Genomic DNA, 26,794 nt, shown 5'->3' with positions numbered 1-26,794 from the left:
CCCAAAAGTTGGACTTAAAAAAATTTCCAGAATAGATAATGTCACAAATCAGTAATAATAAGAACTGACATTTGTTTTGCATATGTATATAATATATATAATGTGTATATATATGTATATAAGATATATGCATGTGTATGTATGTATGTATAAAATCAGCTCATTTAAGTCACATGATCCTATTTGATTGATGGAGAAATGTAAACAGTGATGACTTGCCCAAATTCATATGACAAAGACAAGATTCTCTGTCTCCTGCAATACCATACTCTCTTATAACAAGCTATTAAGGTAATGTGCCTAATAAGACCTCAAATTCAAAATTCTTTTCTATGGTCATAAAAAGCTAACCTCAAAGAATTAAAACTTATAAGTTATAACATAGGCTATATGAACTCTTTTCCTATCCATGTGTGTGAGTAAAAGATTGCTTGCAATATCAGATTTCAACATGTAGCAAAAAATGGACTGAATTTTTTCCCCAACTCATTTCTTTATTTTCCCTAAAAAGCACAATCTACAATTACTTGGAATTTATGAGATGGACTTTAAAAAGTTTTAGAGAGTGAATGAAGTTTCTTTCCTGTTTATTTGCCCCAAAGTACCTATTTATGTCAGTCTCTTTAAGGCAAATAAAGCTAAGCTGAAGATCAACCTAGATAAAAGATACAAATGAATCTTAACAGAGCTTACCAAAGGGAAAAAAGTGTGTAAGATGAGGACCTATTTGTACAAAAATATGTATAGCAGATTTTTTTTAATGGCAAAGAATTAGAAATTGAGGAGATGTCCATCTATTGGAGAATGATAGAACAATTGAAGTAAATGATTAAAATGAAATATAATAAGTTGTGGCATATGATTAAAATGAAATATTACTGTACTACAAAAAGTGATGAGCAAGCAAAATTTAGAAAAAAACCTGAAAAACCTCATTCAAAATGAAGTGAACAAAATCAGGAGAATATTGTATAGAGTAACGGCAATATTGTATGATGATCAGCTGTGAATGACTTAGGTAAGATCTAAGACAATCCTAAATCCATGATGAAAAGTGATATCCACCTCCAGAAAAAGAACTGATGGAGTCTGAATACAGGTTGAAACACCCTATTTTTTCATTTTATGTATTTTTTTCTATTTTTTGGAGGGGGGAGTGTCTATGTCTTCTTTTGTAATACACTGACCAACATACTAATATGTTTTCCATGTTTGGATATGTATAATTTACAACAACCTGCTTATTATTTTTCATGGAGAAGAGAAGTACAAGAGGGAGAGAGAAAAACTGGAGCTCAAAATTTTTTTTAAATGTTAAAAATTGTCTTTACATTTAACTGGGGAAGCAAAATATTATTTTAAATAGAATATTTTTAAAATAAAGCTAACCAGCATTATTTAGATCAGGTCTTCTTAAATTTTTGCCACTTGTAACCCCTTTTCCCTTGATGTGACATCTATGTATATAGGAATATAAAATAGGTATATAAATCTAATATTAACTGATAAAACATCATTTTGTAAAAAGACCCATTTAGTTACAATGGTTTTTGTCCTGATACCTGAGCTCTTATTTTATTCAATAATCTTATTTCAAGCACAAAAATTTTAACAGTGAAGTTAAGTGCCAATGGCTAATCAAATAGAATGCCAGAGCTTCAAGGTCATGAAGGAACTTCAAGGACTTATATAACATATGTAAGAGATGGAAAAAATGGAGTTCCAGGGAAATGAAGTAATTTATGCAAAGTCACACAATTAATTAGTGGTAGAATCCAGACAATAAACATGGTCCGGAGCTTTTTTTCCTACATCAAGCAACTTGAAAAGCATAAAATTGTCTCTTTTGAATTCAAAGTGCTTTCATATAAACAACCGATTATAAGCATGTGGATTTCAGTAACAAAAACTTAAAAGACATTCTCTTGTACAGTATTCATTCCAATTTCTTGAATATCAAACATACTAAAATCTTATGAAGGGAAGAAATGGTTTTCAACTTTTTCTTCATCTCACTGTAAAGATATCAACAATATAAGGTAAAGTTGGGGAGCAAAATTCTAATAAATATGAAATGTTCAGATATTGAGTGCAAAAAATATACTGGAATGTTAAGTTTTCCAAAGAAAATGTTACAATTCCATTCAACAAGTGATTGTTGATTGCCTGTTATAAAATTCCTAATAGAGCCAAAACCATTTCTATTAAAGAATAAGAGCAAGGCTTTTGTAATGATTCAGGTCAGAATTTTAATGTTTTTGGCCAAAGGTTGTTGTGAGTAGTTGAATGCAAAACTTATATCCATTGCTATCTTATTAAAGGAATTAATTTAGGAAAGATGGTAACCTTTGGAACTCAGAGGAACATATACTATTTATTTTTTAAAAGCAAATCTTCAACTAGCCAAAAAGTTGAACATGGGTTTTATAGCACAAACTTTGGGATCAAAAGGCTATTGGATCCAAGTGGCTTTGCATTAACTCTGTTAGTATTGACTTCCTGACCAATTTCCAAAGTGAGTGCATTAAGTGCATGCTAAAGTTTAAAATTTTTGACTTACATTGCTTATTTAAATGTTTTTCAGTCATGTCTGACTTTTCATGGCCCCATTTGTGATTTTATAAGAAAGGCAAGGCAGTTGTTTGCTGTATTTATCCAGCTCATTTCATACAGGAGGAAATTGAGAAATGAGGAAATGAAGGTTAACTGACTTGCCCGGTTAATAAGTGTCTGAGGCTGAATTTGAACTCAGAAAAAGATGAGTCTTGCTGACTCCAGGTCTAGCACTTTACCCAATTGTACCATCTAGCTGCTTTTTTGTCTTACAAGGCAGTTTGTAATGAAACTCTTCAGTTGAAAATTGAATTGCATTGATTGGCTAACTGATCTATGAGCTAAATACCAGTGTTCTTTTATTGTTACTACTATAGCCAAACTATTATATTCTCCTCTTATGTTATAAGTTCCTACAGACCAGGAGGCTGATCACATACAATACCTAATACAGTACCAAGTGCTTTCCTTTAGTCAACAAATATTTATTTAGCACCTAAAACTCACATTTACATAGAACTTGGAAGTTTGCAAATTTCTTTCCATACATGATCTCATTTGATAATCACAACAACCCTATGAGTTAAGTATAATCCTTCTTCCAAAGACATATTTGATGCTGGAAGTGGATTCAATAATACAAGAGAGCATAAATTATTACTGGTTTCCAGGACTTTTTGACCTTGAAAGGAGTTCTTTCCAACAAGAAACAATGAAGAAAATGTATAGTCACATTTAAGTCCATACTATTTCTATAACATTTGGTAGGGAGCTCGGGAAGAGTACAATGGTTCTCCTGATAGTGAAGGCAAAGAACAATGGAATTAAGACTAAAAGCAAAAAAATGATTCAAGATAGAGTTTCTGCCTTTAGGATGAATTTGAGCATATTCCTTCTTGTTCAACTGCTTATGAACCTGAAGAAAAAAATTAACAAGGAAATGATCCTGTAAGCAGAGAGAGTTATAAGGTGTTGGTAAAGTTGAGTCCAAGTGTAGCCTCTGGTATAATATACTTTGCCTTAGCATTACCTTGCTAATAGCATTAGAGGATGCCCAATGCTGCTATTTATAAATACCCACAAGCCTTGCCATAGGTATGGACCCAATACTTACATAAGTATTATGATAATACCCATTTTACAGAAGAGAAAACTAAGACATGGGAACATATTGATTTACCCTGGGTTACACAACTAATAAATATTTGAGGTAGAATTTGAATGCCAATCTTTTTTAATCTAAATTCCACATTGTATCCATTATATCACCTCTCCACAATAAAATGTTTTTGATGATAATTCAAATATTCAGTATGAGCTGAAATTTCTCTAAAAACATGTATTTATATAAATGTTTATTTTGGATTTCAAGTGATATTTTATTATAAACTATTTATTATAAACCATAAAATATTTTATTATAAGACCTAATAATTTGCTTACAACATCTTCATCATATAGACAGTATAAATATTACCACTCCTATCTCACAGATGAAAAAAATCTAAAACTCCTAAGAGACGTTAGATGATTTTCTAGTATTTTTTTCCTACTACTACAACTATGCTGCCTATGAGTAGATAAAATAAACACATAAATTAAAAACTTGAACCCAAAGTATTACATTTAGGCTATTTTTAAAAAAAGAAATAAGGTGGTTATATCAAAAATAAAAATAACTAAAGAGCAGTGACAGGTTTTACCTATGAAATAACAGATACAGAGCATGGCACATTGTGAGTACTTAATAAATGTTTATGGATTGGTTAAAAATATCTAGTAGTTCTGCTTGATTGTTTGGCTCCTCTGTTTGACCAAGGAATCAAAGTGTAAAAGGAAAGGAAAAAATTGGCTAATTATAAAAGAATCAATCTAGAAAGAAACCCTGAGTGAAAACTGGAAATAATTTTAAGTAAGGGGTATGTCTATCAGAATATAATCAAATGAATCATATGTTTAGTTATGCTAGAGTAATTTTCAATTATGAACTTGGCTTTAATGATCTAATTCCTAAGGGGGTGATTGGGGGAAAAGTGCTTTCCAGTGACTTGAAAGAAATAACATATTGTTACAAATAATGGTATCCAAAGAGCAAACCCCTTAAAAATGGAACTATCTGCTAGATAATTGCTTTAGGACATCTGTAGCCTTAAAATCTTTGTTCAGATCTTTAATATCTATTATTTAGATAGTGTAGATATTTCCTCGACTGACACATCTTTTAGCATGTTGGTGGGCCTGAAAAAAAAAACTTCATCTAGTGATGAATATTTCAATGATGAATCTCTCTGAATTTAGCTGGGCAAGCCTTTAGACAACAGATACACAAGTAGGCTCTTACTGATCCTGGGAAATGTTTCCAATTTGTAGGACCCACCAAAACTTGTGTTCTGCTAGCATAATCTCAGAGTTCTCAAGGTTACCTCTAAAGGATGAGTATACTTCTAAGCTGGATTTTAGTGGATTGGGTGGGAGAAATCAGTTAAGAAGCAACTTTCACATTGCCATCTGCTGGATACTAAGATAAATGACTTAAATTTAACTAAGGTAAAAATTCCCGACAGTCACAAAAGAATTCTGAAACACATATCAAAGGATGAAGAGAAAATTTGTTGGATTTTCCAATGAATGGAATGGCATTGCTTTGTGAAATGCTCAAGTGATTCTTTCAAAAGTATTTCTATAGAAAAGCACTAGGTCATAATGGAGAGAATAAGTCTCAGAAAAGCCATCTTTCAAGCTCTAATCTAGACTGACTGTGTGACCATCTCTTGATGCCCAAGGCAGTGCACTTTAAGGGATATTAAATTATAGGCTGTCTGTCAAATTCAGCTTGCTTGTTTTTGTTCTTCTAGTCAGCTAAGAGTGCTTAGTTGAATAAAAACAGGCGGTAGGCTGAATTTGGCCATAGGTCATAATTTGCTGTCCCTTTGTAGTTGTTATTGTTCAATCACTCAGCTGTGTCTGACTTTTTGTGACCACCAGGCTCTTCTATCCTCCAGTATCCTTAGAAGTCTGTCCAAGTTTGTGTTCATTGTTTCCATAACACTATCTATCCATCTCATCCTCTGCCATCTCCTTTTCCTTTGTCTTCAATCTTTCCCAACATTAAGGTCTTTTCCAATGAGTCCTTCCTTCTCACACTTAAGTTTCAGCTTCAGTATTTGACTTTCCAATGAATCACCTGAATTAATTCCTTTAAGTTAATTTAAATAATTTGACCTCCTTCTTGTCCAAGGGACTCTCAAAAGTTTTCCAGTACTAGAGTTAAAAAGTTTTGATTCTATGACTTTCAGCTTTTCTTGTAGTCCAACTCTCACAGCCATTCATTGGTCCTGGAAAAATCACAGCTTTGACCATATGGACCTTTGTAGGCAAGGTCTTTACTTTTTACTGTGCTAGCCAGATTTGCCAAAACTTTCCTTCCAAGGAACAAGGGTCTTTTATTTTCATGGCTGTAGTTGCTATCGGCAATGATCTTTGAGCCTAATATAAAATCTGACACTGCTTCCATTTCTTCTCCATCTCTTTGCCAGGAAGTGATGAGACCAGTTACCACCGAAGGAGTTTTTTATCCTGGGTCTTTACTAGCAAAATCCCTGGCTTAAGAATAAATAAATAAATAAATAAATAAATAAATAAATAAATAAATAAATAGATAAATAAATAAATAAATCTTTTGGGAATAGATCAGCCACTACCCTAATGAAGACTTTTCCTGTCTCTGAAGCCAATCAATATTATTGAAAATACAATTAGAATTCAGAAACAAATACTCTTGATATTATTTGTTGTTGCTTGTTCAATTTTGTTATGTTCAACTCTTCATGATCCCCATGAACTGTACTGTCCACAGGGCTTTCTTGACAAAAATATAGAATGGTTTGCCATATCCTTCTTCAGTGGTAATGGAGATTTATGACTTGCCTAGGGATATAAGTAGTAAGTGTCTGAGGCTGAATTTGAACTGAGATAGACCCAGTGTTCTATTTACTGTGCTCCTAGCAGTCCCTAAGGCTCTGTTAATATCCTTTATCACTACTGACCATGGTCCTAGTGGCCTAGAACTTCTGAGGAACTAAATTCAATCAGGTTCACCCTCATTACATATGTTTGTTTACATTAGTTCCAAACCAACTCATATTTACATCCACATATTATGCCATTCTGCAATCTAACTTGTCCCAAATCAAAACCAAGAAAAACTCAGTATCTCAAACAAAATCCCTAAGAAGAGAAACTCAGCTCTGTTACATATTATCTGTTCTATTTGAGCAAGCCATTTAGTTTCTCTGGACAGAGGTTCATTTGAAAAAAAATGAGTGAGGTAGATGAAATATTTTAAAGACTATTCCAATTGTAAGTCTATTTATGGTTTTTTTTTGAAACTAGAGGCTTTATTTACACTTGGCCTCTTCTCTAGAAGAAACATCACAAAACATTTGCCAAACTGCCCATCACTTACTAAAAAAAAGAAAAGAAGGAACCCATGTAAAAGTGTCAAAAATTGACCGATGGGTTGCTCACTGAGTTATATAAAGGACAAGATAATTTTCTCTTTGATTTAAAGGGAAGACCATAACTTGCTTTCAATTCCATCAGATGATTCTTGCAAAGTTTATTTGGCAAGTCTCATCAGTTTCCAAGCTAGGCTCCTCTTGTTCAGGGACAGCAACAACAACATAATATTTTGGGCCACTATGTGGTACGGTGGATAGAATGCTGGGCCTGGAAGACTCATCTCCCAGAGTTCAAATGCAGCCTCAAATGTCCTACCCTTGTGACTGCCTCAGTTTCCTCATCTGTAAAATTAGTTAGCGAAGGAAATGGCAAACCACTTCTCTTTCTTTCCCAAGAAAACCCCAAATGGAGTCATGAAGAGCTAGACATGACTTGAAACAACTCAACAACCCTTCACACACTTTATATTCTGACCAACTGTTGCTTAACAAAATGTACCATCTCCTGCTTCTCTGTTTTTGCAGAGGTTATCCTACATTCCAGGAATGCTCTTTCTTTCCTCCCTTCAAAGTTCCCTTTAAGCAGTAATGTCTACTGGATACCTTCCAATGGATGTTTACTAGACAAATAACACTCACTATATCTTTTTGGACTTCTCTGTTACACCCCCAGGAATCTCTTCACTGGAAAATCTCATCAACCTGCAAAGTCAAATCAGCCTTAGTACTGATAACTCATCAGTATCCTTCATCTATTTAATTGGAGGGTATAGCCATGAACTTCATAATCTCCATTTAAAAAGAGCGCTCAAGGTCAACCCAAAGACTGCCCTCTCTTTAGACTTCTTTGAATTTCTCCCTCCTACCCCCCTCCTTCTCCTTCTTACCCTTTTTACCTTCCTATTGAGAATCGTCTTCTCCCATTAGATTGTAAGTTCCTTGGGAGCAAAGACTGTCCTTGTCATATTTATATTCCTGGCACTTAACATAGTGCCTATTACATAGTAAGTACTTAATAAGTGTTTATTGACTGGTAAAGCAGAACTCATAATCTTTCCCCCAAAACCACCATAGAAAGGCAAGATTATATATATATATACATATATATATACATGTAGCCATAATGCCCATATTTCATGGATAGGGTGTTGTGCCACAGTTCCCTTTTAATGTCCTGATCCAGTTTCCCTAATTGTCCTATTGAGTTACTCTGCCTCAGGTTATAACCATTCCCTCTTAATGTTTTATAGGATAAAGGTCTTATATCTTCAGGTTATAATCATTCCCTCTTAATATTTGATGGGATAAAGGTCTTTATCCATTTTAGACATCATTAGAATATCAGGAGCCTCTGCAGTACCTCCCTGCATTATGTCATTCTAAGTGTCTCCCCTCCATTAGGTCATCCTCATCCAGATACCTCCCCCATTATGTCATTGTTCTTGTTACCCTATAAAAGAATCTTGTATCTGACATTCACTGCTGGATTCTTGGAGATGATAGTCTAATTCAGCCCTGGGACCAACTATGGGATCCATTTGGTCCCAGTAAATCTTTCCCTTTCAAATAAAATATTAAATTGTTCTCTAATCTCTGTCTTGCCTCAGTTTCTCTGGCATTACAAGGGGACAGAAAAAGAGGAACTCAGATTCTTATCCCTTCTCATTTATACATAAGTCTCACAGACACACTGTTACATTTGATATAGGCCTTTCTGGACTGTCATGAAATATTAAATTTGTCAGTTTTTAATGTTTTAGGGGGGGGGTCAGTTCTACACAAACAGGAAGAAAAGAGTTTTGTTAGTTAATCTAGCATATGTGTAGACTAACACTTAATAGCACTGAAAGAAGCCAAAGACTAAGTTTAACTGGGTGGGCCTTTTATACTTTTTAAGAATTCATCTAGGAGCTATTTAAAATTTAAAAGACCAGTTATTTTTGTTATTCATCCTTTCTAATTTTTCAAAACTTCATTTGAGGTTTTCTCAGCAAAAATACTAGAATGATTTATCATTCACTTCTCTAGCTTATTTTACAGAGGACGAAACTGAGGGAGACAGTGTTAAATGATTTGTCCAGGGAAACACAACTAGTAAGTTTGATCCCAGGTTTGAACTCAGGAACTGATTCCAGGACCTAGGCTCTATCCTTGCTCCACCTTATTCGCTGGCAGCAACCACATCAGAAGGCAAATCCAAGTGTTAGTAAATATTCCTCACTAGAGAACTACAAGAACACTGAATATTCTCCAACTTATTCTCTTTAGATAGAGCTTAAAAAAAAAAAAAAAAAAAAAAAACTTTCTCCATCTTTCTACTTTTCTTCCCCACTCATAACACTCATAAGCCTGATTCTCTTTTTATAAATAAATTTATTCCCATGTCCCATGTGAGCATGTGACCAGAGTATGCATCAGGGGAAAACCCTAAAGTATTTTACATTTCCCAGAGAATATAAACTCTGAACAGAGGTTAAAAGGTACACACCCTCCCTTTTCTCTCTTATCCCCACCCCTGGGCAGAGCTAGAGAGCTACAATTTAGTTTTATGAATGATTCCCTAACAGTTATAACTGGAACTTGAAGTTGACTGACTTGGCCCTTTGAAGAATGAGCTAGTTGTGATTCTGAAGAGTATGACATTGAGAGATGTTGGGGTTAAATGCTCTTTTGCTCAGCCCCAGGAGAAGGGCACTAGCATATGAATTTTTGAAAATGAAGGAAAATAGGAATATGTGAGGGAAAGTAGGGACAGTAACATATAACTATATAAAAAATAAATATGTATTTTCATATGTTGTCCATGCTGGAAAATAGGAATAGTAATATGTGAATATGTAATATTCATATATTGAATAAGAGAGAAAGCAGGATAGTAACATATGAATATGTATTCCTTCATATTCAAAACTTTGAAGCTAGTAGGGGCTAGTCATTTTGCCACATAAATAGCTAAAACTGATGGAGATAAATAAAAATCTCAATCAAACTATGAGTAGACTTTCTGTTATTTTTTGCTCACATTTTTGCTTTTCTTTCCAGGTTATTTTTATCTTCTTTTTAAATCTGATTTTTCTTGTGTAGCAAGTCAAATGTATAAATATATACATATATTGTATTTAACATGTATTTTAACATTTTTAACATGTTTTGGACTACCTGCCAGCTAGGGGAAAGGAGGAGGAGGGGAAAAGTTGGAACAAAAGTTTTTGCAAGGGTCAATGTTGAAAAATTACCCACGCATATGTTTTGTCAATAAAAAGCTATAATAAAAAAAGATGTGAGTAGAAGAGGTATGATTATGTTAAAGGAAAAAACAGACAAGAAAAGACAAATAATTATACAACTACTAATATGATGAACATTTTCATTACTATATCTGGAGAACTGTACTAAATTCTGAGGAAAACCCTAGGTTTACATAAGACATAGATCTTACAGGTACCAATACAGATATCTATGAACAATATTATGTGATAAATGAAATTATAGAGTTTCAAAAAAACAAAGTGCTATCTAAGATCTAAAGTGGAAAGACTTTACTGACCAGGAAATTATGGATTTCTGGAGGAACTGACATCTGAATTTGTTTTGAAGAAAAATAGGAATTTAGAGAGTGAAAAGGAGAGGGGGCATTCTAGATTTAGGGAACTACATAAAGCTAAAAGAATATAGGTCATTTTGGGGGGGCAATATGGTTGCACTATCAATTGTATGAAAGGAGGTAATACAATGTAAGTTTGGAAAAAAGCAGGGTTGAGTCAGATTTTAGAAGACTTCAAATGTCAGAAGAGTACCAGAGAATATCTCTTCTGTGACTAAATGGAAAGAGGAACAACAACAACATTTTCTATAAAATACAGGTTATTGCATAGAATGGCTCCCTTCCTATGGATTCATGCCAGATTAACTCAATCAACAGGTATTATTGAGTTTCTGTTAGGAATTGGTAATCCAAGGACAAGGAATGAACCCATTCCTATTCACACGGATCTTCTCAGTGAAATAAAAGGTTAGATCATTCACTATCAATGTTAATAGTGGACAAATGTTAGACTTGGAGCAGAATGGTCTAGGTTCAAATCCCGACTTTGACCCTAACTGGTTGTGTTTTCATGTCTAAATTATTACCAAGTCATGATCTTTCTAGGTTATAGTTTTGTCATTTATAAAATGTGAAGGGTTGGACTAAATAGCCACTAAGTTCCTTTCCAGGTCTAAATCTATGTCCCTATGAATCTATTCTCATCTTTAGTGTATGATGAAACGTGATAACATAGATGTTAATCATAACCCAATAGAGAGACTTGCTTTGTTCTGAGGAACAAGAAGATTTCCAGAGTTAACTAAGCAGTTGTTAGAGCAATTGATTTATAGTAAGGAAGACATGAGTTAAAAATCCAATTTCAGACATTTAATAGCTATGTGATCACTGGCAAATTACTAAATATATCTGCCTCAGTTTCCTCAACTATAAAGTGGAGATAATAGCGCTTACCTCCCAGGGTTTTTGTGAGGATCAAATGAGATAATAATTTTAAAGTGTTTAGCACAGTGCCTACTTCACAGTGTTAGATAAATATTTACTTCCTTCCCCTTACCAAATTCTTGTCTACTCATCTTGTCAACCCATAACAAGAAGGCTGGTTAAAATCAAGACATGACAAAAAATAAATAGCTTTAATTCATAGGTCAATAGTAATACTCTTATTGTACCTGTCCATTTTTTTAATTTAAATTTTTAAATTTTGTTTTTAGTATCTTAATTCTCCCCAGTTATAAGTAAAAACAATTTTTAATATTTGTTTTTAAAACTCTGAGTTCCAGATTCTCTTCTCTCCTGTCTCCCCTCCTTTGCCACTGAGAATTTGATTCAAAATCTGCTCATTTGTACTTTGACCCTGACAGATCCAAGTCTGGAATTCCTTTCTTTTTTTTACCTTTTAAAAATTTTATTTATTTTTAATACACATTGCTTTATGAATCATTTTGGGAGAGAAAAATTAGAGCAAAAGGAAAAACTATGGGAGAAAGAAAAAACAGAAAAAAAAAGAAGTGAACATTGCATGTGCTGATTTACATTCAATCTTCATAGTTCTTTTTCTGGATGCAGATAGTACTTTCTGTCCAAAGTCTGAACTACTGAGAAGAACCAAGTCTTTTATAGTTGATCATCACTCATTCTTGCTGTTATTGTGTACAATGTTTTCCAGTTCTGCTTGTTTCACTCAGCATCAGTTCATGTAAATCTTTCCAGGGCTTTCTATAATCAGCTTGTTCATTATTTTTATAGAACAATAATATTCTGTTATCTACACATATCATAACTTGTTCAGCATTCCCCAATTGATGGGTATCCACTCCTTTTCCATTTCTTTGCTACCACAAAAAGAGCTGTACAAACATTTTTTGCCCATGCCGGTCCTTTCCCCTCCTTTATGATTTCCTTGGGATACAAAACCAGTAACGGAACTGCTAGGTCAAAGGGTGTGCAGAGTCTTATAGCTCTTTGGGCATAGTTCCAGATTGCTCTCCATAAAGGTTAGATTATTTCACAACTCCATCAACAATGCATTAGGGTCCCAGTTTTCCCCTCCAATATTTACATAATCTTTTCCTGTCATCTTAACAATCTGAGAGGTGTGAGATGGTATCTCAGAGTTGTTTTAATTTGCATTTCTCTAATCAGTAGAGATTTAGAGAATTTTTTCATATGACTATAGATGACTTTAATTTTGTCATCTCAAGATTGTCTGTTCATATCCTTTGACCATTTATCAATTGGGGAATGACTTGTAGTCTTATAAATTTGACACAGTTTTTTACGTATCTTAGAAATGAAACACTGGCTGTAAAAATTTTTTTTTCTCAGTTTGTACTTCCCTTTTAATCTTGTTTCTGTTGGTTTTGTTTATGCAGTTTTTAATTTAATGTAATTGAAGTTGTTCATTTTGCCTTTAATAACGTTCTCTAGTTCTTTTTTGGTCATACATTTCTCTCTTCTCCAAAGACTGGATAAGTAAATTAACCCTTGCTCTCCTAATTTGTTGATGGTATCATTCTTTATACCCAAACCATCATTTTGACCTTATTTTGGTATAGAATTCAGACTTTATTTCTTAATGCTCAATTTAAAACCTTGAAAGTTGACACTATTTAGATGCTTGAACTATACTTCTGACCTTAACTCCCTGTGGCCTCTGGACAAATATCCTGCCTTCTGAATCATGCCTACACTTTCCCTCTATAATGTACCTTGGACATCTTCTCCAATCTTTCTACCTATATTCCATGTCTTGTCTCTCCTTTGACTTCATCCTGAACTCTAGACTCTGACATAGGCCTTGTACCCATGTCCTTTCTTTAATCAATGATTATGACCTCTTGCCAGTACATTCCTTGGTGTACCATGGCACTCTGTCCTAGTCTGACATCAGATCCTGGCCCTTTTTGGATTATCCTATTGTGGGGCCCCTCAGGAATTAAGATATAAAATTCTTCCAAAGTCAAACATGTTTTCCAAAACATTTTTCCAATCTTATTGTACTCTTTAGGCTATAAGCTAGGAAAGAAAGAGAAAGAAAGAAAGAAAGAAAGAAAGAAAGAAAGAAAGAAAGAAAGAAAGAAAGAAAGAAAGAAAGAAAGAAAGAAAGAAAGAAAGAAAGAAAGAAAGAAAGAAAGAAAGAAAGAAAGAAAGAAAGAAAGAAAGAAAGAAAGAAAGAAAGAAAGAAAGAAAGGAAGGAAGGAAGGAAGGAAGGAAGGAAGGAAGGAAGGAAGGAAGGAAGGAAGGAAGGAAGGAAGGAAGGAAGGAAGGAAGGAAGGAAGGAAGGAAAGAGAGAGACAAAAAGAAAGAAAGAGAGAGAGAAACAAAGAGAAAAAGAGAGAGAGAAACAAAGAAAGAAAGAGAGAGAGAGAAAGATGGATGGGATGGATAGATGAATGTGTGGATATATAGATACATAGAGATATGATATATATATATATTTATATATATGTATATACACACACATACACACACACATACATACGTATATCAATTCTCATACTTTTTTACTTTCAAGATCACCTTGTACTCTTAAATATTGAGGACTCCTCTAAAAAAAAACCTGTTGTTTATGTGGGTTACACCTATCGATATTTATCATATTAGAAATTCAGATATTTGTTAATACTGGAAAAGAGAATGGTTATTAAGTTTTCTGCCTAATGACAACATCCTAGCACAGACTAGGTCAGGACACATTTACAAATCTTCATATCAGTTACATGGGTAGATAAATGTATATTAGCTCTCACAGCCTTAAGCAACTGGTGAAAGCACTTAGACTACAAAATGTTATAGACATGTAGTGATAAAAATTGTTAAATATTCATTTTACTTCCATCTCTCTTATATGTGGTGACTCAGACAACTTTAATTCACCTTTCTCCTCTATGTCTATAAAAAAAGTTTTATATTGACATTGCTTCTTTAAGATGTATTATTCTGGTGAGTCTAGGCAAACCTGCTCTGTACTGCTGCATAATGATTCTGTTTACAAACTTTGAAATGATATCTTTTGAAATCTGAAAAAGCATCCCAGATATAGTGTATAAATCAAATTAGAAAAGCCATTTCTGAGTTTAAGATGGATGGATTTAATACAGCCATGCCTATGCATTAGGTTTGAAGTAATAAATAGTAGAAAGTGATCAATAGTGTCACAGGACATACACACACACACAAAAAAAAAAAAATCAGAGAAGATTAAGAGTTAAAAGCTCTTGAATTTGACAAAAAAAGAAGTCAAAAATGACTTGGGAGAGAGCTGTTAGAGTAGGGTGATAAGAACCCAAGTGAATTGCAGAGGATGAAGAGTTAGTGGATAGGAAAGCAATACCTAAAATCAGCAGAGGCTGCTCTTTCTAGAAGTGTCAATTGTGATGAAGAAGAGGAAGAATTTGAGAGGGTAGCAAGATCAACAAGTTCCCAGAAAGTTCCCAGAAACAAGGCAAAGGAGTAGGATCAAGGACAGAAAAGGGAGGGACAAATGCCACATTGGCATTCAGAGAGAGACATCACTTGACTGCCCACTCCCTCTTTTAGACTAGAAAGACTGTGTTTTACTAATTGTCAAACTGCCTAAAAGATTCAATTGCGGCACTTATTTCTTCATTTCCTCCTTCAATATTTTCTGAATACTCTCTTAATCCCAGATGTTTTCAAATCACCACACCTCTCCTTTTTAATACAGATTCTAATGCATCAAACACCAAATTCTCCTGTGAGATATTTTCAGTATAATGCACAACAGTTCTCTGTTTCAACTCTGCAAGCGACCAACAGAAAAAAATATAAGAACAAACACCCATGGATGCCAATGAAGGATTTATTTACCATAACTTTACACCACTACTTAAAAAAGCAATAATGTAGTTTACATTTATCCCATGTAAATTACTATGGAACCAGATGTAGCTTACAAGGTGCCTTGTAACTCATCTCCTCTAAGCAATAAAGTCTTTTCTTTCTTTTTTTTTCCTCTGGCAAAGGTTTTAGAAACTGTTTTCTATCAGCAGATACAACAGATGGCTGGCACATGCCTGCTTTCCTCAATGAAGTGGGATCTCCACAGCAATACTCTTTGATCCCCAGTGGCATGTCTACAACACCATGATGCAAAATACCACAGAAGAACAGAATCTAAATATTAAAGGTTTTAGGCTGTGCTTTTGATATGAGAACCTCCTTCAAAAAAAATTCATGCCCACAGTATGTAAACATATTCACATTCCCACTTTGAAACTGTGGTACAGAGGTCAGAAAATGAGGTATTTCCTCTGTTTGGTGACAGAAAACTACAGTAAAGATACTACTGTAAATCCCAGGAGTGCAAAGGTATGCAGCTTGGTCTGGAACTTCCAAAACAATCCTAACTCCATTAAGAAAAAATGTGAGCAGTACCCATTATGGGACTTAAAAAATCATAAGTGTTACCATAACTTCAGAGATGGAATGAGGTGTTTAACAGTGGTAGGCATTTCCTTTGAAGATTAAGGGGAAGTACACTTAAATTAAAATTCATTCTCTGTGCCTTTGATTTGATTTTGTCAAAGGCATGGGGGCAAGGAAGAAGAAAATATTTCAATATAACTCTCCCCAGCTCACCCAGATCAATGGGACCTCTTGGAGTGACTGAAGGCAGCAAACCTGAGTGAGCTGAAGCTGTTATACGACACTGAACAGTTGCTTGGGGGCCCAAAAATACTTAAGTTTTGAGACTACCAGAATGAATGAATGTGATACTGGCTGATTATATAATAATCATTTAACAGAGTGACCATATGAACATTTTTAATCAAAAAAAAAAAAAAAAAAAGAAAAGAAAAGCCTAGATTTCAGTAAGAGGATCTGATTCAAATTTCTTTTCTCATACATTTGTTTTAGTTTACTTTGTGATGAAATTCAGTTTGGGTGTTAAGGAGTAGATTTATTTTGAAAGATGTACACAGCTTTCAGTACTCTTTAGTTCTTCTCATATTAGACATTTCCTTATTTCTGATTATATTTACTAGTTCAAAAATTCTTGCACTTATATTTAGAACTTAGAGCTCATCCAGTCTAAGATTCTTATTTTAAAGATGAGGAAATCGAGTTTCAGAGGGACTAAATGGCTTGCCCCAAATCATATAAAGCCAGCAAGTCAGTTGCAGAGCCAAAATTGAGAGTCATATCCTCTGAATCCAGCTAGAGGCCACTTCCCATTGTCCAACACTTTGAAATTGCCAATCAAATTAATTGTATTTACTAGAAGCAGGTGTGAAAAGCTGAAGGGTGAGTAGTGTAGAAAGGCCAGAGAGGAACAGTCCAACTAACAAAGTGGTTCCCATAGGACCACAAATTATTGGCTATTCAGGAAAACAAAAATGTAATGGAATCAGCCCAGTAGCCTAGCTCTTTAGACAATAAAAAATGGAAAGAAGAATCACAAGATCAATTCTGGGGTCAGTGGCTCCAAGATTCCATCATGGTGAGTGATTAGAATGTGACTGAAGATTTGCCCATTTTAATGAAAACATAAAGTCTGTTCCCAATCTTTCAAATATTGTTGTGTTGTTATTAAAAATGCAGAAGAATAAAATGAAAAACAGCTTGGTGCATGAAAAGAAAGATGACTGAAATCAGTAAGACCTGGGTCCAAGTTTTCTCTCTTACTAGCTAATATGACTCTGGACAACGAGCTGAGGCAGTAAGTAGATAGAGCCTTAGATACTAGCTGTGTGACTTTAGCAAAGTCACTTAACCATATTTACTTTAATATCTTCTTCTGTAAAATGAGCTGGAGAAGGAAATGGCAAACCCCTTCAGTATCTTTGCCAAGAAAATCCCAAATGGGGTCAGAAAATGTTAGATATGATTGAAACAACTAAAAGACACGAAGTCACTTAGCCAGACAACCACACAAGAATTTAAGTTGCAAAGCAAGTGCGCCATCTGACATCAATGAAATCAGAGTCAATTTTTTTTTAAAAAAAAGAACTCTAGAACATACTAATGTAGAGATGTTCTAGAGGCAGTTTGGACTATCTCTGGAGACCAATGATTAGATTTTTGATGTGAACACTTAAATCTTAGGACCAACAAACACTATAAATCAGGGCTTGGTTTGTTGTTTTGTTCCTTGTCTAGGCTTGAAGAAAAAAATGGGAAAATCTTAATATTGCAGATTAAATTAAAAAGTGTGTCCTGCATTTCCAGAAAGCGGTTGTTAAACATTTAGCAGCATACCCCTAGACCAATAAGCACACATTTGTGTCTGTTCTTCAGGGTACAAGGTCCTACAATAAAGTCCTTTAGGCAGAAACAAAATATTTTCCTTTTTCTTCTTCCCACATCCCTTGCAAAATATCTCAATTTTGGTTTTGGAACATTTTGCAATTGAACAGATGAAACACCACCACTGACTTCTAGTGGTTATAGAGATGTATGAACAATACATGAATATCACAAAAGCTTATGCTAAGCTCTGGATGTGTTATTGTATTTGTCTCTTTGGACTCTTTGATCTCAATATGGGCCAGTTAATATGCATGTAGAAGAAAAGACCTGTTCCACAAGCACAGATTTCATCTCTAACTATAGTCAATTACCTTAATTTAAAAAAAAAAAAAAAAAAAGGTTCACCCTCACCTTGAAAAGAAACTCATTTTAAAGAATGCAGATAATTCCACAGGAGCCCATGGGTCAATTAAAAAAAAAAAAAAAAACAACTCAAAAAAATGTTTTACTGAGCTAACAAAAGGAATATCATCCTGTGTGAGGAAAAGGATATTTTTAAAAGATATTAAACCCAGCATGGTGTAGAGGCTAGAGTCAGCTCAAAAGCAGTAGGAACTGGGTTCAAATCATACCTTTGATGCCTACTGGCTATGCATCTGCAATGTGTCAGGCAGTGAGCTAAGTGCTGTGCATGTTAATGCTCAGTCATTTCAGTTGCAGTCAGCTTTTTGGAAGCCCATTTAGGGTTTTCCTGGATTTGTCATTTGTTTTTCCAGCTCATTTTTAGATGAGGAAACTAAAGCAAACAGGGTTAAGTGACATGCCCAAGGACACACAATTTGCAAATATCAGAGGCTAGATTTAAAGTAAGGGAGGTAAGTCTTCCTGACTCTAAATCCAGTGCTCTGTTCATTATAAACCTTGCTGCTCAAGGTGCTGTAGGTATAATTTAAATAAGTTGAAACAATCTGTATATGCAAAAATTCACATTCTCAGTAGCCCAATTAATATAAATCTAAAACTGTTAGCTCAGAACAGGTACTGATCTATAGTGACAAAAAGAGTTAACTTGCTGGGAATTCCCTATATTAATGAAAAAAAAAAAAACAGATCTAATTCAAAATAAAGGCCAAATCTACATCATGGCAAACTAATATTTTGTCAAGTAATAAATAAATATAGAAACAGGCAGCAATATATATATATATATATTTAATTTATAATAACTTTTTTATTTTTCAAAATACATGCAAAGATAGTATTCAATATTCACTCTTGCAATTCCACATTTTTCTCTGTCCCTTCCCTTCTCCCTCCTCTCCTAGAAAGCAAGTAATTCAATATAGGTAAAACATGTGCAATTCTTCTGAACATATTTCCACATTTAACATGCTGCACACAAAAAATCAGATCAAAAAGGGGAAAAATGAGAGGAAAAACAACAGCAAGCAAACAAACAATAGCAACAAAAGATGAAAATACTATATTGTGATCCACGTTCAATCCCCCATGTTGATATTTGTCTGACAAAAACTTTCCGTAGAAGTAACTGTACACAGTAGGTTGTTTTCAAGAAAATATGACTAGCTGTTTTCTAGTGTAGGCTTCCAAGAGAGATGAACTGGCAAAATGGATGGAAGGCTGATCTTGTAGTCAGGAAAGACCTGCTTCAACTCCTACAGATTAGCTCCTGTGATTTCGAGCAAGTAACTTCTCCACTAAATACCCTCAAAGAACTCTGAGACTCAAATAGCAAATGAGCCTGTATTGATGTAGAAAGTTTCCCTTTATTGATAAATTCATCAAAGGCATAAGAAAAGAAAAAATATCAAATGAGGGATACTAGGCATCCAAACTGGTTTCCTAGCCCTTGTCTTGATGTCTAAGAATTTGTGGAGGCAAAGTTGAGGTAGTAATGAATAGAGTGTTGAACTAAAAGAGGGGAAGACCTGAATTCAAATCCTCCTTCAGTCATTGACTAGCTGTGTGATCCTACATAAGTCATTAAAAATTTTCTGTGCCTTTGTTTTCTCATCTAAAATAATGGAATTAGATTCAATTGTGTTACTTTCTAGCTTTAAATCTAAATTATTTCTGATAAACCCTTACAAGATGCTAAAATGAATTATTGTTTTTAAATACTGGACCTTTGATTTTATTGATTTAGATAGCAACCAATAATCTCCCTCTACCAATTCAGATGCATGCATAATCTGAAAGATCTAGCCTTTGAGAATTACCAGGAGGGGCAGCTAGGTGGCGCAGTGGATAGAGCACCAGCCTTGAATTCAGGAGAACCAGAGTTCAAATCTGTTCTCAGACACTTAACACTTCCCAGCTGTGTGACCCTGGGCAAGTCACTTAACCTCAGCCTCAGAAAAAGGGGGGGGGGGGAAAAGAATTGCCAGGAACACTGAAAGATCACGATTCATTATTGTGTAGTCTTGTCCGACTCTTCATAACACCATATAGAGTTTTCTTGGCGAAGATACTGGAATGGTTTGCGACTTCCTTCTCTAGCTCATTTTACAGATGAGGAAACTGAGGCAAACAGGGTTAAGTGACTTGCCCAGGATCACAGAGCTAGTAAGTGTCTGAGGTCAAATTGGAACTTCCAGACTTAAGGGCTAGCATTCTACCCACTATCTCTATCACCCACTATCAAATTCTGCCTCTGACATAGACTGGTTATGTACCCTGGGCAGCTGGGTACATAACCAGTCTATGTCAGAGGCAGAATTTGAACCCAGATCCTCTTGACTCAGAGGCCCATTATCCACTTCCCTATCCCTTCACCTCTGCCATGATATTACTCATTAAAAGGTTAGAGTATCAGAAAAAAATGCTCCTCCAACCAAAAATCTCATGGGAAAAGGAATTATGATAGAGAAAAAAAAATTGTTAAGAGTGCAAGCAGGCTATTTTGTTATTGGAAAGTGAGTTTTCAGAGACAAAGGTGAGACATTTTTAGATAGCAGAGGTATTTAAGGGTTTTAAGGAGGCTTAGAGAAAATTAGCAAGTGATAAAGAGGTATGTATTAGTGAACTCTCTGGAGACTATTTAAACTCACCCCACAAAAATTGTTTATTTGCTTCCTTTCTTTAATTCATTGATTGAATTATAAGATCATATACTATAGTGAGAAGGAACTTTTGTTATTGTTCAGTAATGTCAAACTCTTTTTAAAAAATATAAACATTTATTTTATTTCATATTTTCCCTCAATTACATTCAAAACAACAACAAAAATTTTTACTTTGTTTTTAACATTTTTGAGTTCTTGGTTCTCTCCCTTATTCCCACTCATAATTAAGAAACCACATGTGAAGTTATGTAAAACATTTCCATAAAAGTCAAGTTGTGAAAGAAATCATAGATATCCCACCTTAATGAAAATAAAAGCCCTCAAGAAAAGTTAAGTTTAAAAAAGAGAAATAGAGAGAGAGAGAAATAGTGAATGCTTAAATCTGTATTCAGATATTATCAAACTCTTAATGACCTCATGGGCCATAGCATGCCAGGCTATTCTATCCTCCATTATATCCTGAAGTCTGACCAAGCTCATGTTCATAGAAATAAACTCACTGATCTCCTAATCCCTGAGGATCTCAAGGCTACAGGAGTTAAGTGACTTTTCCAAAATCAAACAGATAGTAAGTGGGAGAGCTAAAATTCAAAAGCAAGTGTTCTGATCTCAAATTCAGATCACTAACATGGGTTCAGGAAAAACAAAATGATATCAAAAAATTTATTCAGCTACACACTTAGGATATAGTTAAACGCTTATGAAACTGATCATATAGAGAGAACATTGCATAACTGTTAACTATTAAAATCAGATTTCTTTTCCTCAAATGCATTTTAAAAGTTACTAGACTAATTCTTAAATAAAAAAGAAAATAATGATCTCATATAGTAAGTATTCTTTCTGTGATTTTGCCTATGTAATATCAAAACATTTAGTTTAAAAGATTGAAAAAAATCATCTAATCTTCCAGACTTTTTGTTGCTTTCTGGGAATATCTTAATATTCAGCATCATTTGGACAAAGCACCTGCATGACTTCAGAGCTTTTTTTAATCTTTAATGAATATCAAAATTAATACCATGTCCTAATTATCTTTGTATCTCCCTCTATGTTAAGTAAAATGCTTTATTCATGGCATGTATTTAATAAATTGCTGTTATCTTGATGTCATATAAGCTCAATCAAAGATGATTTATAAATAGCCAATCAATATTCAAGATACTATTTTCCTTTCATGAAATTATTATTCTACTATGTTTTGATTCACATGAATAATCAATATAAAATTGCTTGCCTTTTCAAGGAGGGAGATAATTTGGAACTTAAATTTTTAAAAAATGTTAAAATATTTTTACATGTAATTGAAAAATAATTAACAAAATGGATAAAAATATATTGAAAAATGTGTCATTCCAAAGGACCTTTTAAAGAAAAAAGTATAGTATACTGTTCCTTCCCAATACTGGAATTATGTGATTTCATTTACTGAAATTTAATCGATACAATTTCATATTTGGAATATTTGGGAACCTCTAGTCATTTGGCATTTTATTCAGATGATAGATGAGGTATTGTGGTGTAGTAGGAAAAGATGTATTTTTTAAGATGACCTAGGCTTGAATCCTGACTCTCAGGATTTCTTTAAGACTACTTAATAGTTATGGGCTTAAACTTTCTGCACTCAGTTTCCTCACCAGTAAAAAAGAAATTGGATGACAAGACCTTTGATGTGACTTCTAATTCTAATTTTTATAAGTTCTATATAGGTCTATTTTTATCAGCTTGTTGTGGGATGATAAAGAAAAACTTCAATCCACTAACCATAGAAGCCTGATTTCAGCAAAGACAATGAAGTAATTTAATATTTGAGCTAAAAATCCCTGGATTGGAATATCAACATATCTAAACATTTTGGATATAAACAAAGTGTTGAACAAAAACAAAATGCTGACTCATATGCTACTCTTTTTTTTTCTATTCCAGCTTCACAGACTAACAAAAAATTACCAGTTTTGAGATTAAATAATATCCTAACCTTTTTATATTCATCTGATTACCTGAAGTCCACAATTCATTTCCATGCCTAAAATACATGAAGGAGGAAAAAGATAACATTTCAGCTTTTACTCAAAAATTCCCTATTTAGAAAGTTGGATCTCAACCAAAAATTCGATTGGTTATTTTTGTCTGCTTCTTCAAGGGTTCTCATCCGTTCTCGAGGTGTTATTTAAGCTACCTTTTATTTCAAATATGAAGCAGTAACATGATAGGTCCAATTTATTCTTTAAATCAAACTATAATATTAATATTGAGATGTTGTTACTAACTTTCAAAAATTTTAGGTAAAAGAATTAGAACATAGAGAAGGGAAATTGGTCAACTTGTTTCAATTATTCAGATAGTTTCCATATTTGTGTTGGTTTTACCTCAGTGAAATAACAGGTCTAACCTATTCTCAATACTTCAATAAAGTGGTTTTTTTTCCTTGTAAAGTATGAAGAAACAACAATAAAAGTAAGGAGGATAGGGTTCATTATAGTAAAAGAGAAGAAAGTTACATTGCAACTAAAATGTGTTATTTGTAGTTTGAATACAATAGAAAATGAAAAGATATTATAAATTTAAGCAGTTTTTTTTTAAAGCAAAGTTGAAGAGGGCAGAACAAAAATAATCATACCTGTACTTTTATAAAGCAATTAAACTGAAAATATTTCTCATATAAGAGCTGTCATCCTAGGAAATGCACAACTTGATAAAAATGGTCATTTTTGTAACTTTTTTAAGCTGAAGAGAGAAATGTTATCATTACTGTGAATAATAGACTAAAATTTTACAAATTAATGAAGTATTACTTATTTCACATTTCTACTGCCAATTCCTTGATTATACAAAGACATGTAATCAACACATTTTAAGCCTTTACCACCCCCATTTCCTTTCCTAAAATTAAGTCATTGATGTCCAATTCAATTGTTAATGGATATTTATTCATAAACCAGACAGAGAAAGATAAATGTGATGCTGAGAAGAAAATACTATGATTCCTCAGAAGAATAAACCATGCTCTGTTTTTCCATTGTGATGTAATAATTTTTAAATAAATTGGTCCTCCCCCAATATTCATATTTTCATCCTCATCTGAGATTTTTGGCAAGTTTGCTTTCAGGTGAAATGTAATCTATCAATGTATTATATCATATATCATATCATCTTCACATAAATTGCATAACATGAAAATTGCTACCTCCATTCATGCAGTTTAAATTGTAAACATAGTAAATGTTGGAATTTTGCTTAAAGTTTAAATAATGCACTATTATTTAGTCCATATTAAAAGTTGGTAGCATTGATTATTCCTCTAAAACTTAATGTTAAGGAATCAATTAAAAAACAAATAAACAAACACCAAGGTCATCTTAGCAACTACTAACTGGTAAGGCATCTTAGACATACATTGTGTTCCTGGACATAAGTTGCATTACTTTTCTTATAATTCTGAATTTATATGACTGATAATTCTTAAAACAAGGAATCTTGTCTTTTAAATATTCACAAGAAAATCACGTGAGAAAATAATTTCCTGATTACAGTTTTCTAAAATTATCACACTAGGTATTTTACAATATGATTTCTGTTTCATTGAAGGCAATGGGATCCCTAAAGGACAACATTTCACAGCCTTTAGAAATTATCAGTACTTACTTTCCCGGTGGCTTGCCAGGTAAAATTCATGGAATGAATATTAACAGGAATAGCTGGCATTCTCTGTTGAGCTTTTCTGAAATCATGAGTGAATGGGGCCATTTTCCCCTCTGAAACAATCAGAATGTCCTCTTCGAAACCTGTTTTAGAAAACAAAACAAAATGTATGAACTTGTAAGAAGGAAGTCATATATTTCCAGAAACACCTGCCTTTCTTATCTATTTCTTAGGAAGCAGCAAGGCTAAAGAGAAGATCATTCATGTACATGGAACAAGAGTGGTAGTTAGAATTAATATTTGCTAGGGAGGAAATTTTCAAGAAAGTGAATGAAAACAATGCTGTTAGACATCATCTAGGATACCTAGAAAAGTGAGATAGAACGTAATTAAGAAACATGTTCAGGGAAGTTCGTTTGGGTTTATAAAACTGGAATTTAAAGAGTTTTACAAAGATGATTTTGAAAGCCTTTGTTTAAAGACGATGTTGTTATAAAGACATGTCATTGCCCAAGACCCTTCTCGCTTAACTAAAGTAGGAAAGGTGGAGGGTGATCTTACCTATGAGAACTCTTGCTTGGTGAGCATCAATCCACATGTACAAACTGTCTTCTTGCTGTGGCCCAGCTTCAGTCTGTAGGACAAAAAGCCACGGGAGGATGCTGCAGAGTCGCACTATAAGTGAGGAGAGGAAGCTTTTCCTGGCCATGCTGGTCAGCGGAATTTATTGTTGGTACTTCACTGAAACTCTGGCCGCACTAAAACTCTCGCCTCTGCCCCACCCGCTGGAGCTTGTTGCCTGCTGCTCTCGCTCTCCTGCTCCCTCTACCCCGGCTGCTCCTCCTTACACCGCTCAGCCTGTCTTTTGGCCTCTCTTGGCTTCTGAAAAAGCAAGGATATGAGCTAGCGAGAGAGGGAGGGGGGTGAGGGAAGAGGAGGGGGCGAGAGGAAGAAAGGGGGAAAGAGAGGAGGAGGGACTGGAAAAAGAAGAGTGAAAAAAAAACCCTCTGTGCAGAAAATCTGAGAGAAACAAGACAGTACGGGAAAGGAAGGGAGAGAGAGAGAGGGATGAAAGGAATAGATAAGGAAATAGGAACAGGGAGGGAAGGGAGAAAGACAGAGACAGAAACAGAGTGACAGAGACAAAAAGAAACAGAACTACAGAAAAAGGGAAAGGGGGGAAGACAGAGAAATAGACAAAAATGAGGAATCAGAAAGTAGAAACAGGAAAAAAGAAAAGAAAAAGAAGAAGAGCTATAGACCAAATGAGAAAGACAGAGACAGAAAGAAACAGGATAGGAAAAAGAGATAGAAACAGACAAACACAAAGAGGCGGACAGGGCTAGAGACAGAGACAGAAACAGACAAACAAGGAGGAAAATAGAGACGATTCAGAGAGACAGAGACAGAAAGACAGAGATAGAGAGACAGAGCTCTCGCTGTGATTCTGGGAAAGCTACGTTAGTCAATGTCTCGGAGTGAGATGCCAGGGGGGAGGTTGAAGCCCAGGCCAGGGCTCCGGCTGCTGTTTCAGCACCTTCTCGGTGGCTCACGAGAGCTGTTAAGTTGGGCACAGACCAATTGCAGCAGAGTGCCAAGAGCCAAGTTCGCTCTGTAAAGTCTAGCTGATCGGGAAGGGACACGAGAGAAAGAAGAATCTGCTGTCCCCCGAGAAGCCAGAACTGTGTTAGTGGAGGCTGTGGGCATGAATACTAAGGAACAAGTGTTCTTTATGGTCCCGGTCTCATCGAGTAAGATGGTCCCACCCCCTTACCCTAGAGAGCTTGGACCCTGGGACTGACTGTTCTACTTCTTGACTCTCTCCAGTGAAGAATTAGGAGAAGGGGAGAAGCAAACGAAAAGGGTTAAATAATAAGATGAGACCCAAAATTTATGGGGTGCAAAAATCTACAGAAACCCACTTGGTTCTCCCATTCATACTTTTAAAGCCATATATTCACCAGCCCACAGCATCTCCCAGCACATTCTTCTGCTTACACAAGAGTAACAAAAGCTATTTACAAAGATTTCATCTACAACCACTGTCCATCCCCATCCCAACTCAATTTCTATGATCTACTACAGGCACTCCCTCTCAACTCTTAACTAGGAGGGAGAGTCCAGTACTAAATGGACCTCAGTTTCCTCCACTGTAAAATGAAGGATTTAGATACCATTGGCTCTAAGGCTCCTTTCAGATAAAACTCTAGGTATCTATCCAGTTTTAAAGCTGGGCCTCTGCCTATGTAGGAAAAGCAGCCCTCCAGATATGGAGTCAAATAGACCTCCACAGT

At 34.6% G+C, this 26,794-nt stretch overlaps 1 protein-coding gene across 1 annotated transcript in view; it reads right to left on the bottom strand.

The window, feature by feature from the left end:
• WIF1 (WNT inhibitory factor 1) overlaps window positions 1-26,024 on the bottom strand; it is a 109,646-nt gene extending 83,622 nt beyond the window's left edge. The window contains exons 1-2 of the mRNA XM_074269724.1: window positions 25,062-26,024; window positions 24,504-24,643 (exon numbers count right to left, since the gene is read on the bottom strand). Of these exons, the coding sequence (XP_074125825.1) occupies window positions 24,504-24,643; window positions 25,062-25,209 (288 nt within the window). The 5' untranslated portion in view covers window positions 25,210-26,024. The remainder of the gene's footprint in view (window positions 1-24,503; window positions 24,644-25,061) is intronic.
• Between the last annotated feature and the right edge of the window lie 770 nt (window positions 26,025-26,794).

The sequence above is a fragment of the Sminthopsis crassicaudata genome, chromosome 5 (genome assembly GCF_048593235.1).
Source record: "Sminthopsis crassicaudata isolate SCR6 chromosome 5, ASM4859323v1, whole genome shotgun sequence".
NCBI classification, from domain to species: Eukaryota; Metazoa; Chordata; class Mammalia; order Dasyuromorphia; family Dasyuridae; genus Sminthopsis; species Sminthopsis crassicaudata.
This window is presented reverse-complemented; position numbering and strand designations above follow the sequence as displayed.